The sequence below is a fragment of the Astyanax mexicanus genome, unplaced genomic scaffold, assembly GCF_023375975.1.
Source record: "Astyanax mexicanus isolate ESR-SI-001 unplaced genomic scaffold, AstMex3_surface scaffold_34, whole genome shotgun sequence".
NCBI classification, from domain to species: Eukaryota; Metazoa; Chordata; class Actinopteri; order Characiformes; family Acestrorhamphidae; genus Astyanax; species Astyanax mexicanus.
The window spans coordinates 3,935,080-3,948,818 of record NW_026040044.1 but is presented as its reverse complement, the minus strand read 5'-3'; the positions used below and the strand labels follow the sequence as shown (position 1 = coordinate 3,948,818).

The 13,739-nt window shown below is 37.0% G+C and overlaps 1 protein-coding gene across 1 annotated transcript in view; it reads left to right on the top strand.

The window, feature by feature from the left end:
• The window catches only part of tgfbr2a (transforming growth factor beta receptor 2a), a 35,395-nt gene extending 21,863 nt beyond the window's left edge, over positions 1-13,532 (top strand). Inside the window, exons 5-8 of the mRNA XM_022664210.2 lie at positions 66-273; positions 404-545; positions 10,454-10,578; positions 12,239-13,532. Of these exons, the coding sequence (XP_022519931.2) occupies positions 66-273; positions 404-545; positions 10,454-10,578; positions 12,239-12,397 (634 nt within the window). The 3' untranslated portion in view covers positions 12,398-13,532. The remainder of the gene's footprint in view (positions 1-65; positions 274-403; positions 546-10,453; positions 10,579-12,238) is intronic.
• The last annotated feature ends 207 nt before the right edge of the window (positions 13,533-13,739 follow it).

Here is a 13,739-nt window from a genome sequence, read left to right as displayed (position 1 = left end):
TTCTTGTACACAGACGTCTAGTTTTCAGGTTTAAGGTTATTCACTCTTCTGTTCCTGGTGTTCAGGTTGGGTTCTTCACTCACCCGAGGGGTTGCTCACCTGCACAGTGATCAGACGCCCTGCGGCCGACCGAAAGTGGCCATCGCCCACCGGGACCTGAAGAGCACCAATGTTCTGGTGAAGGACGACCTGACCTGCTGCCTCTGTGACTTCGGCCTCAGCCTCAGATTGGACAGCACCATGTCCGTCGATGAGCTCGCCAACAGCGGACAGGTGAGATGTTTATAATCATAAAGTCATTTTATCTACATAGATTTTAGAACTCCTCCTACACCTTCAAAAGACTTTTCGGAAACAACAGAGGTGTTCTAAAACCTTTGATATTTAATATTTTTTGGTACAGGTGGGCACAGCCAGGTATATGGCGCCAGAGGTGCTGGAGTCCAGAATCAACCTGGAGAACATCGAGTCCTTCAAGCAGATGGACGTGTACGCCATGGCGCTGGTGCTGTGGGAGATCGTGTCCAGATGTATCGCCATTGGAGGTACCGTACAAACCAGTCATTACACCACAGCAACCTCACTGTGCCTCCACTTACTGTGGCCACTTTATTAGAAACACTTACTACACAGATAACATTGACTCATTGGTAAAGGAGTGTATGAGTTTCTGCTAAGAGCTGCACTATTCTTAGCATCATCATACTTAGCATTAGCCTTTTTCTTCCCAATGGCATATTTATAGTCTAATTATTAGCAATGTTAGCATGTTTGGCTGATCCGTACCTTAGCATTTTGTCATAGTTGCACTTCCTCTTTAACTCTTTCAGATTTTTGAGTTGGAATATCCAGAAACAATACAGTATGAGTACAGGAAAATTTGTTTTCCCAAAGTTCACCCAATCACAGACACTGCACTATTATTATAACTACAGTCTGAATTATACTCCTTTTACCGGTTTAATACGTTTGATAATGATTAAATATTTTTCATGGTTTATTGGGTCCAGTAGCATATCTGTGAAAAACTGTAAAGGATTAGTTGATACTTTGCCAGAGGATATAATTGTGGGTAGACGCCACATGAAACAGAAAGTGGATTTTTCTTGGTAGTGTTTAGAAATTTTAGCAAATTTAACACAAGCATTAACATTTGGAAAATAGTTTACAATACATTACTCATTTGCTGTGAAAGTGGCAAGGAGGCTCCATAGTGCCCCTAGATGTTGTATATGACTTTGTCACTGCTGCCTTGGTGCTCATCCTATTCTCACTAACTGTGGTAAAACATTATCTTCAGCCTGTCAGACTTTATCCATTGTGTGAACAGGTTAATTAATAATTTTGGTTAATTGGGTTGGTTTGATTTGTTGGTTTGTTGGTTATTTAGTTGGTTGGGTAGTTGGTTGGTTTGTCTGTTTGGTTATTGTGGTTGGGGTGGTCTGTTTTCTTGGGTAGTTTGTTTGTTTGTTTGGTTGGTTGGTTATATAGTTGGTTGGGTGGTTGATTGTCTGTTAGCTAATTGGGTTGGGTTGATTTGTTTGTATGATTGGTTTGTTTGGGTGGATTGTTTGATTGATGTGTGTGGTTGGCTATTTTATTTGTTTGTTTGTTTACTTGGTTGGTTGGTTGGTTGGTTGGTTGAGTTGTTTGGTTGGTTGGTTGGTTGGTTGGTTTGTCTGTTTGGTTATTTGGGTTGGGTTGGTCTGTTTTCTTGGGTAATTTGTTTGGTTGGCTGGTTGATTGATTGGTTGGTTAATTGGTCAGTTGGCTGATTGTAGATGATGGTTTATTGGGTGCAGTAGTGAGAGTATTCCTGGTGTTTCTGATTTGTTTGTTAGTATGTTTAAGAATCTGTAATCGTGTCTGATGGTAGACGATGGTTTATAGATGTAAACAGTGTGAGAATGTTCGGTATGTTGAGGGAAAGTCCGAGGCTCGGTCGGTCAGAGAGGTGTCTCTGGAACAACCTTCTGAACTGTGGTTTCTAAAATAAGCTCTTCTCCTGCTGGATGTAATTTTCCTCACTTCCTGTTTATCTGAGGGGAGGAAGTGCGGGAATAAGAGCACTCCTTCTAAATTCAGTGTTTTTCTTTCTTAAAGTAGCTCCTCTTGTTTAGATGATCAGTTTTGAACATCTCTGCTGGATTTTCTCAGTCAGTTTTATGAGGTAGAGTCTCCTGGAATTCAAGCTTTCAGTTAACAGCTGTGCTGAACTCATCAAGAGTTAATTACTTGAATTTCTTGTCTCTTAATAAAGTGTTTGAGAGCATCAGTTAAAGTAAAGTAGTGAAGAGGTAGAGCATTAAAAAAAAACAAGCAAACAACATAAGATTGAACTAAGAAGAAATTAAATAATTCAGAATAAAATGATTTATTGTAAAACAATAAAATAAAGGGATAAATAATTAGAATAATAAAATATATAAACATTAAAATAATAGAATAATTGAAATATATATATATATATATATATATATATATATATATATATATATATATATATATATTGAGAAAAAATATTGTAGATTAGTCAATCTGAAAAGATGAATTTCAAGAACTTTGAAAGTATCATCAATTGTGTCACCGCAAAGATGACCATCAAAAACATATATATGATGAAACTGGCACTAATCAGGACTGCAGCAGGTAAAGAAGAGCAAGATAACAGCTCCCCAGATAAGAGTATTTTGGTTTGTTTAACATTTTTAATGAGGGGAACTGTCAGAGACTGTCTCAACACCATGTGACCATTCTGTATTAAATATTACACACATTATAACACAACATGTGATCCAACCAACCAGTGCATTCTCAGACGGTGTGTGTGTGTGTGTGTGTGTGTGTGTGTGTGGCCTCAGGGCTCAGACACTCATGACTTACTGAGAGATGGATTCTCAATACTGTATATATTATTGAAGTTGAGGCTGAGGAACATCACTCTGATAGTGCAGCAGATTTCGGTATTGTTTTTGCTGTTGTTTCTTTTTTCTTACTTTCATTTTTAGTCATAACAATGTGTAGACTAAACAATGACCGATTACATCACTCCTACAGAGAGAGAGAGAGAGAGAGAGAGAGAGAGAGAGAGAGAGAGAGGGAGAGAGAGACAGAGAGAGAGAGAGGGAGAGAGAGACAGAGAGAGAGACAGAGAGAGAGAGACAGACAGAGAGAGAGGCAGAGAGAGAGAGAGAGAGAGAGACAGAGAGAGAGCCTTTGTGTAAGAAGGTATCATACTGAGTTGTATAAAGTGTACAATTATCTACAGGTATACAATTGTTGTTTGGGTGGATGGTTGGGTGATTTGTTTGTTTGTTTGATTGGTTGAGTGGTTGTTTAGTTGGTTGTGTTGTAGGCTGGTAGGGTGTTTGAGTTGGTTGCTTGGTTGTTTGGTTTGCTGTTTGGTTGGTTGTTTGCTTATTTGGGTTGGTTTGTTTGCTTGATTGGTTGGTTGCTTAGTTGCTTGGTTAATTGCTTAGTTGCTTGGTTGGTTGATTAGTTGCTTGGTTGGTTGCTTAGTTGCTTGGCTGGTTGCTTAGTTGCTTGGTTAGTTGCTTAGTTGCTTGGTTGCTTAGTTGCTTGGTTAATTGCTTGGTTGGTTGATTAGTTGCTTGGTTGGTTGCTTAGTTGCTTGGCTGGTTGCTTAGTTGCTTGGTTAGTTGCTTAGTTGCTTGGTTGCTTAGTTGCTTGGTTAATTGCTTGGTTGGTTGATTAGTTGCTTGGTTGGTTGCTTAGTTGCTTGGCTGGTTGCTTAGTTGCTTGGTTAGTTGCTTAGTTGCTTGGTTGCTTAGTTGCTTGGTTAATTGCTTGGTTGGTTGATTAGTTGCTTGGTTGGTTGCTTAGTTGCTTGGCTGGTTGCTTAGTTGCTTGGTTAGTTGCTTAGTTAGTTGCTTGGTTGGTTGCTTAGTTGCTTGGTTGGTGGCTTAGTTGCTTGGTTAGTTGCTTAGTTGCTTGGTTGCTTAGTTGCTTGGTTAATTGCTTGGTTGGTTGATTAGTTGCTTGGTTGGTTGATTAGTTGCTTGGTTGGTTGCTTAGTTGCTTGGTTAATTGCTTAGTTGCTTGGTTGGTTGATTAGTTGCTTGGTTGGTTGCTTAGTTGCTTGGCTGGTTGCTTAGTTGCTTGGTTAATTGCTTAGTTGGTTGGTTGGTTGATTAGTTGCTTGGTTGGTTGATTAGTTGCTTGGTTGGTTGCTTAGTTGCTTGGCTGGTTGCTTAGTTGCTTGGTTGGTTGCTTAGTTGCCTGCCTGGTTGATTAGTTGCTTGCTTATTTGCTTAGTTAGTTGCTTGGTTGGTTGCTTAGTTGCTTGGTTAATTGCTTAGTTGATTGGTTGGTTGATTAGTTGCTTGGTTGGTTGCTTAGTTGCTTGGTTGGTTGCTTAGTTGCTTGGTTGGTTGCTTAGTTGCCTGCCTGGTTGATTAGTTGCTTGGTTAGTTGCTTAGTTAGTTGCTTGGTTGGTTGCTTAGTTGCTTGGTTAATTGCTTAGTTGCTTGGTTGGTTGATTAGTTGCTTGGTTGGTTGCTTAGTTGCTTGGCTGGTTGCTTAGTTGCTTGGTTAGTTGCTTAGTTGCTTGGTTGCTTAGTTGCTTGGTTAATTGCTTGGTTGGTTGATTAGTTGCTTGGTTGGTTGCTTAGTTGCTTGGCTGGTTGCTTAGTTGCTTGGTTAGTTGCTTAGTTGCTTGGTTGCTTAGTTGCTTGGTTAATTGCTTGGTTGGTTGATTAGTTGCTTGGTTGGTTGCTTAGTTGCTTGGCTGGTTGCTTAGTTGCTTGGTTAGTTGCTTAGTTAGTTGCTTGGTTGGTTGCTTAGTTGCTTGGTTGGTGGCTTAGTTGCTTGGTTAGTTGCTTAGTTGCTTGGTTGCTTAGTTGCTTGGTTAATTGCTTGGTTGGTTGATTAGTTGCTTGGTTGGTTGATTAGTTGCTTGGTTGGTTGCTTAGTTGCTTGGTTAATTGCTTAGTTGCTTGGTTGGTTGATTAGTTGCTTGGTTGGTTGCTTAGTTGCTTGGCTGGTTGCTTAGTTGCTTGGTTAATTGCTTAGTTGGTTGGTTGGTTGATTAGTTGCTTGGTTGGTTGATTAGTTGCTTGGTTGGTTGCTTAGTTGCTTGGCTGGTTGCTTAGTTGCTTGGTTGGTTGCTTAGTTGCCTGCCTGGTTGATTAGTTGCTTGCTTATTTGCTTAGTTAGTTGCTTGGTTGGTTGCTTAGTTGCTTGGTTAATTGCTTAGTTGATTGGTTGGTTGATTAGTTGCTTGGTTGGTTGCTTAGTTGCTTGGTTGGTTGCTTAGTTGCTTGGTTGGTTGCTTAGTTGCCTGCCTGGTTGATTAGTTGCTTGGTTAGTTGCTTAGTTAGTTGCTTGGTTGGTTGCTTAGTTGCTTGGTTAATTGCTTAGTTGATGGGTTGGTTGATTAGTTGCTAGGTTGGTTGATTAGTTGCTTGGTTGGTTGCTTAGTTGCTTGGTTGGTTGCTTAGGTGCCTGCCTGGTTGATTAGTTGCTTTGTTAGTTGCTTGGTTAGTTGCTTGGTTGGTTGCTTGGTTGGTTGCTTAGTTGTTTGGTTGGTGGCTTAGTTGCCTGCCTGGTTGATTAGTTGCTTTGGTTGGTTGGTTCATTGCTTGCCTGGTTGCTTGGTTGATGGTTGGTTGCTTAGTTGCTTGGTTGGGTTGTTTGTTTATTAGGTTGAGTGGTACATGTTGTGCATCTCATCTGTAAGCTAGAATAAAAACAATCTGTAATTTTGTCAGTTTATTATTTAGTTTTGTTTCTTTATTTAATTTATTTGTTTGGGTACTTATTGCTCCTTGCTTGTGTAATAAAACACATGTAAAGCTGTTATTAATCAGATCTTAATCAGAACTTAATCACAACTTATTTATAGACACATGTATTGAAGTTTCCGGAATGTGTTCCTCATTTCATACTGTAACAGCGCACAGATGTCTGTACTGGCACAGTCACACAACACACACACACACACACACACACACACACACACACACACACACACCACACACACACATGGCTAATCAAAGACAGTTCCTATCTGGCTGTGTGTTTGTTTTTATGATTTAAAAGACGGATTCTTTTACTTCTATTATGAATTTAAACACTGATGTCCTGTGACTTCTGGATCATGCTGTTTTAGCTGAGTTTATGTATTTTACTGTATATTTATATGTATATATATATATATATATATATATATATATATATATATATATATATATATATATATATATATATACATATATATATATGTATATATATATATATATGTATATATATATATATATATATATATATATATATATATATATATATATATATGCCTCAGGGCAGTAATACCTACTTACCCCAACCATAACACCCGCCCACGCTCCTCACACTGAGACTATATCTGAGAGAAGATCTGGTGTGTGGAGGACAGGAAGTGATGTATGACGGTATCCAGCATGTCAGGGCACAGAGCAGATTTCATACTAACTCTGGGTTAAGCTGGCGAGACACTGTTCTTTGTAGTTTGTTGTAATGCTTCAGAATTATGGTCAAAAATATATATTTATGATTATTTTTAATCAAAATTAAGAAAACTGTTCTTATCTTTAATAAAGAAGACTGGGATTGTAATGCTTTCATTCAGAAAAAAGATAAAAATTAAGGAAGATCAATAAATGATTATACATTTAAGCTGATATTTAGGGTAATATTCATTGATCTACTCACATACAGCTCTAGACCATTTAAAAATGATGAGTTTCTTTGATTTTACCAAATTGAAAACCTCTGGAATATAATCAAGAGGAAGATGGATGATCACAAGCCACCAAACCACCAAACTGAACTGCTTGAATTTTTGCACCAGGAGTAAAGCAGCATAAAGTTATCCAAAAGCAGTGTGTAAGACTGGTGGAGGAGAACATGATGCTAAGATGCATGAAATTAAAACTGTGATTAAAAACCAACCAGGGTTATTCCACCAAATATTGATTTCTGAACTCTTAAAACTTTATGAATATGAACGTGTTTTCTTTGCATTATTTGAGGTAAAATTATTGGTTGCTAAGGTGATGCTCAGTTGTTGATAAGGTACAAGTAAGCGTTTGCTAAGGTGTACCAAATGTTTGCTTAGGTGTTGCGAGGTGGTAGCTAAGGTATTTTAAATGTGCTATTTTGTTGTGCTAATATATTATACTATGGTTGCTAAGATACTGCTAAATAATACTGATACTAAGATTGCTATGGTATAGGTGATGGTTACTAAGGCATTGTTAATTGGTCGGTAAGGCCTTTTTATGGTATTGATGTTGGATGCAAAGGTATTGCTAAATAATAATACCACGGTGTTGCTATGGTATAGGAGTTGTTTACTAAGGCATTGCTAATTAGTCAGTAAGGCCTTTCTATGGTATAGGTGTGGGTTCCTGAATTGGATGCTAATGTGTTGCTAGGTGGTTGCTAAGGTGTTAATAGGTAGAGGTAAAAGTGTTGGTTGCCAAGGCGATGATTTTTATTTGGTGATGGGCATGATACTTGTTCCTGTATACTAAAGTTGTTGATTTACTTTAGCTGTTTGTTGCTGAGGTGTTGCTAGTCGGTTGCTAAGGTGGTAATGGGTAGAGGTAAAAGTGTTGGTTGCTAAGGTAATGATTCTTATTTGGTGATGGGCATGGTCATTATCCCTGTATAGTAAAAGTGTTAATATACTTTAGCTGTTGGTTGCTGAGGTGTTGCGAGGTGGTTGTAGGGGTGTTAATAGGGTGTTAAATGTATCTGTGTGTATAATGTATGATGATTTTTTGTGTGTGTATATGATGTATAATGATGTTTATCTGTGTGTGTATGATGTATGATGATGTTTATCTGTATGTAGATGATGTATGATGATGTTTATCTGTGTGTGTGATGTATGATGATGTTAATCTGTGAGTAGATGATGTATGATGATGTTAATCTGTGAGTAGATGATGTGTGATGGTGTTTATCTGTGCGTGTGTGATGTATGATGATGTTTATCTGTATGTAGATGATGTATGATGATGTTTATCTGTGTGTGTATGATGTATGATGATGTTTATCTGTGTGTGTGTGATGTATGATGATGTTTATCTGTGTGTGTGTGATGTATGATGATGTTTATCTGTGTCTGTATGATGTATGATGATGTTTATCTGTGTGTGTATGATGTATGATGATGTTTATCTGTATGTAGATGATTTATGATGATGTTTATCTGTGTGTGTATGATGTATGATGATGTTTATCTGTGTGTGTATGATGTGTGATGGTGTATATCTGTGTGTGTATGATGTGTGATGGTGTTTATCTGTGTGTGTATGATGTGTGATGGTGTTTATCTGTCCGTGTGTGATGTATGATGATGTTTATCTGTGTGTGTGTGTGATGTATGATGATGTTTATCTGTGTGTGTATGATGTGTGATGGTGTTTATCTGTGCGTGTGTGATGTATGATGATGTTTATCTGTGTGTGTGTGTGATGTATGATGATGTTTATCTGTGTGTGTGATGTATGATGATGTTTATCTGTGTGTGTATGATGTATGATGATGTTTATCTGTGTGTGTATGATGTATGATGATGTTTATCTGTGTGTGTATGATGTATGATGATGTTTATCTGTATGTAGATGATTTATGATGATGTGTGTGATGTATGATATTTATTTGTGTGTATTTGATTGTGTATGATGTAAGTCAGCTGGGGAAGTCGGTAAGGTTTGGTGAAAAGCACCGGTGGTGTGTAGTTTGTGACGGTGGTGTGGTTAGATCAGCTCCTCTAACTGCAGCAGGAAACAGTAAAAAAGGAAGCCTCGTGCTCTGAAACCAACTGCTACACGACTCCACTTCCTGCCGCAGCGTCTGCACTTCCTGTGTTTGTTTATGTGTCAGATTTCCCCTGACTTTACTGGGTCACTTTCCATCACTGTAGGAAATGCATTTCTCAGTAATTCATTAATCACACTTTCACTTTTTATTTCTTCATAATCATCTCCATATGTCTCAGATCAGACACTAAACATCACCATCAAACACCGTTCTCCACCAAACACCACAATTCTCCACCAAACACCATCATTCTTAAACTTAAAAACATAATTTGCTATCAAACACCATCATTCAAAACTAAATACTATCATATAATAATGATATAATGATATAATAAACACCACCATTATCCATCAAACACCACCATTCTTCAAACAAAGACCACAATTTTCAAACCAAACACCACAATTCCCCAAACAAAAACCAACCATAATTTGCTACCAAACACCATTATTCTAAACTAAATATCATTATTGCCCAAAAAACACTACCATTTCATATCAAACACCACCATTCACCAAAAAACTTAGTAATTTTCAATCAAACACTATCATTCTCCATAAAACACAATTATTATCAACCAAACACCAGCATATCGCCCTTTTTTATCAAACACCATCATCCTCCACCAAAACACACATTCACTCTCCACCAACAAACACCAGCATTCTACACCAACAAACACCAGCATTCTCCACCATCAAACACCACAATTCTCCACCAACAAACAGCATCATTCTCCACCAACAAACACCATCATTCTCCACCAACAAACACCATCATTCTCCACCAACAAACACCACCATTCCCCACCAACAAACACCACCATTCTCCACCAAAACACACCTTCACTCTCCACCAACAAACACCACCATTCTCCACCATCAAACACCATCATTCTCCACCAACAAACACCACCATTTGCCACCAACGAACACCATTCTCCACCAACAAACACCACCATTCCCCACCAACAAACACCATCAGTCTCCAACAAAAAACACCACCATTCTAAAACCAATTCCCATAATTCTCAAACCAACAAACACAGCCATTCTCCAACAACTAAAAAACACCTTTCACCTCCAACAAACATCACTATTCTCCAGCAACAAACGCCATCATTCCCCACCAACAAACACCATCAGTCTCCACCAAAAAACACCACCATTTTCCACGAACTAAAAAACACCTTTCACCTCCAACAAACACCACCATTCTCCACCAACAAACACCACCATTCTCCACCAAAAAAAAACACCATCATTCTTCACCGCGTTTCTAAGTTCTAACTCTTTGTTTTATTCTGTGGACTCAGTTTTCTCTCACAGTCATAGAGATCAGATGAATTGCATATTTTATATTTGGCCAGAAAGAATGAATATCCTACAACTGTGTGAGGAAGTGTGTATGACTGGTGGATGGTGGTTTCCGGTTGAGAGTATGCTGTGTAAGACAACCATGGTGCTGCTAATGATGCTGATACAAGAGCTACTGCCAACATAGAGATATCAGAATGGGAAATGTATAACTTTATCTGCTCATTAACACATCATAAATCAAAGAAATGAAGACTTATCCACTTCACTAATAATCTTATCTCTCTTTATCTCTCTGTCTGTAGATGTAAAGGAGTATGAGCTGCCGTTCGGGAAGCTGAGGGATCACCCGTGTGTGGAGAGCATGAAGGACAGCGTGATCAGAGACAGAGAACGACCTGAGATCCCCAGCAGCTGGACCAATCACCCGGTACAACATCACTTCTGATTATTGATTACTGATAACTCAATCAGTTTCAGCAATTAAGCAGTTCATTAACTCTTAATGTGTTACACTGAGACATCTTCTGTAAATACTGATATTATAAGGTTAAAATCACACTGTAACACCTCACAACAACAAGTAATGTTATAACTTGTACTAGTACTTTATTTCTAGTTAATATTTTATATGTATTAATATATTGTTAGAAAGATGCTGCTGACAGCAGTACCTTCACTGCCCACTGGGGGCATCAGCTCACAAGATATAAAACACAGTTCGATTTAAAACTTTAATAATCCCAAAAAACGTGTTAACTAATGCCTTAACTAATTATTAATTGACACTAAATAAGCTATTTTTATACATTACTAAGTTTTCAACAGTTTTTCACAAATCTACACAAATAAACTCTTGTTTAGATGATCAGTTTTGAACATCTCTGCTGGATTTTCTCAGTCAGTTTTGTGAGGTAGAGTCTCCTGGAATTCAGGCTTTCAGTTAACAGCTGTGCTGAACTCATCAAGAGTTAATAACTTGGATTTCTTGTCTCTTAATAAAGTGTTTGAGAGCATCAGTTAAAGTAAAGTAGTGAAGAGGTAGAGTTACAGGTATACAGTGAATAGTGAATATTTGAGTAATGTTCGAATCCAGATTATGTAGAAAACCACTAAATAAAGAAAAATATATATTTTAAGAAGAAATAAAGGTCAATTAACCCAAAAAGAAGAATTTAAAGAACTTTGAAAGTATCCTTAAGTGTAGTTGCAAAAAAGACACTCAAAAATATTATAATGGTGGAACTGGCACTCATCAGGACTGTCCCAGGAAAGGAAGAGCGAGAGTTTCCTCTCTTGTACAGGATAAGTTTATCAGAGTTTCTGTTAAGTTAACAAGTTGTTTAACACTGTTTTTAAGTTACTACATGATTCCTTATGTGTTCCTTCATAATCTGAATCACTATTGTTTTATCTATTGTTATTATTTAGTTATTATATTGTATCAATGTACATCCTTTTCCATCTCTCTCTCTCTCTCTCTCTCTCTCTCTCTCTCTCTCTCTCTTTCTGCTTTATTGGCATGAATGTAACAAGCAACACTATTGCCAAAGCATATAACAGAATACATGCAATTACAACAACAGAACCTGAGATATTTACAGGATTAACAATTATAAATAATATTAATGACAATTTACAATAAAAGGAAATAAGAATGTGGATACTTTATAAATGTGTAATAATAAATTAGTTGTATTAGAAATTAAAGCCCCTTTTAGACACACTTGGTTTGATGTTTCAGAGGGTTTTGGGTTGTTTTTAACCCTACAGTTTTAATTTTTGGCGCTGGGTACAGTCAGAAAGAGAGGGTTAATTGGCAAATGTTAGAAATTTTAGGAAAAAAAAAAACAGAATGGAGGATAAATCAGGCCAAGAAGTGTTTCCAGCTCTTGTAGAGTCCAGGATCTGTTTTAAATTTGGGATTTTTGAGATTTTTAAAATGGAATGGTGTTAGAAACATAGACAAATTGCTTCTCTTTGTTTTGATTGTCTTAAGATATTGTACTGTGTGATGAAATTGTGTTTTCTTGTTTAATGGTTGAAGTTTTATTTTAATAAAAATCTATTCGTCTCTCTCTCTCTCTCAGGGTATAAATACGTTGTGTGGTACTATAGTGGAGTGTTGGGATCAGGACCCCGAGGCTCGGCTCACCGCTCACTGTGTGTCAGAGCGTTTTAATGATCTGCAGGATCTGGATCAGAACTCCCTGAACTTCAGTCCAGAACAGAAGATCCAGAACGACTGAAGTCCGTACAGACCGGATCTCCAAACTCCTGCACTTTACAGCCTCACCTCTGCTCCGAATCTCCAAATCCAAATCTAATTTACGCAGATTTCCCTTTATTACATACGTTATTAATCAGCTGAGTCACGTTCAGAGCCTGAAAACTGCTGTCTTTAATCTTAAACTGGGGATTTAATACAGTAACAAGGAAAATCGAGATAAATCTAATGAAAAATGTCTATTTTAGGGACTATTTCTTGACCAACGACACCCTGCATATAACCTTCCACCACTGCTTTAATCTTAAAACTGGCACCTTAAAAGCTTAGTTCACAAAACGCTGATTAAATATACCCTTTAAGACTACCCTTATAAAGGGTTTATAAATGTTTTATAATCTAGATTTTTCATTATTATTAATTAGGTTGTAAATGTCTTAAAAACCTTTGATAAGCAGTTACAACACATCAATTAAAAACATTATTTAATTCAACGTAGTCATTTAATTTATAGTGAAGAGTTAAACATAATTACAAATATTCAATATTAATATGACAGATTTAATTCTGATTGATTGAAATTGACAGAATAAATAAATGAGTGTGGAGTAACTTTTTTGTGCAAATCAGCTCACTGTTGCCATTTTTACTTGTGTTGTTATATATTTATTAACTGCTTATTAATGGGCTTCAAAGAATTTGCAACCTAATTAAGAAATATTAATAAACCCATTATAAAGGTAGTCTTCATATTATGAAGTAATCAACTCCAAGAAGAGGCTTTAAAGCTGATCAAAGCCCAGAGTTCCATATGAACAATAAAACAACACACTATTGTGAGAAAGTGGCTTATATCACTAACCACCAGCAGACGGTGGTTCCACTGGATGATGCAGTGGAAGAGTTCTCTGTCGCACCTTTGTAGAGGGGTGACCGATAACAGTGTGTAACAAGGGAAGAGAAGAAAGAAAAAAAAAGACCCTAAGACAAAAGAAAAGTCTTTCTTAAGTTCCTTTTTGAGATTGTTTGTTAGTGCTTTGTTTGAGTCTTTTTCCCGCCTTTTTTCTGCATCCCAATTTTTAAGACCTTATTTTACAGGAAGTTCAAATTTTACTTAATCACTCATTTAATCCCCTATATGATTAAAAATAACAACAAATAAATAAGAACATAAATAAATAAAGAAAGAAAGAAAGAAAGAAAGAAAGAAAGAAAGAAAGAAAGAAAGAAAAACAACTACAATTAAATTAATGTCAATTGAATATATATAAGGTATCAGTGGAAACATGTGAAATAAAGTGCATCATCCAAATAAAGTGAAAAAGCTCTTTAAAACTATACAACTATACAATCTTCAGACCTTC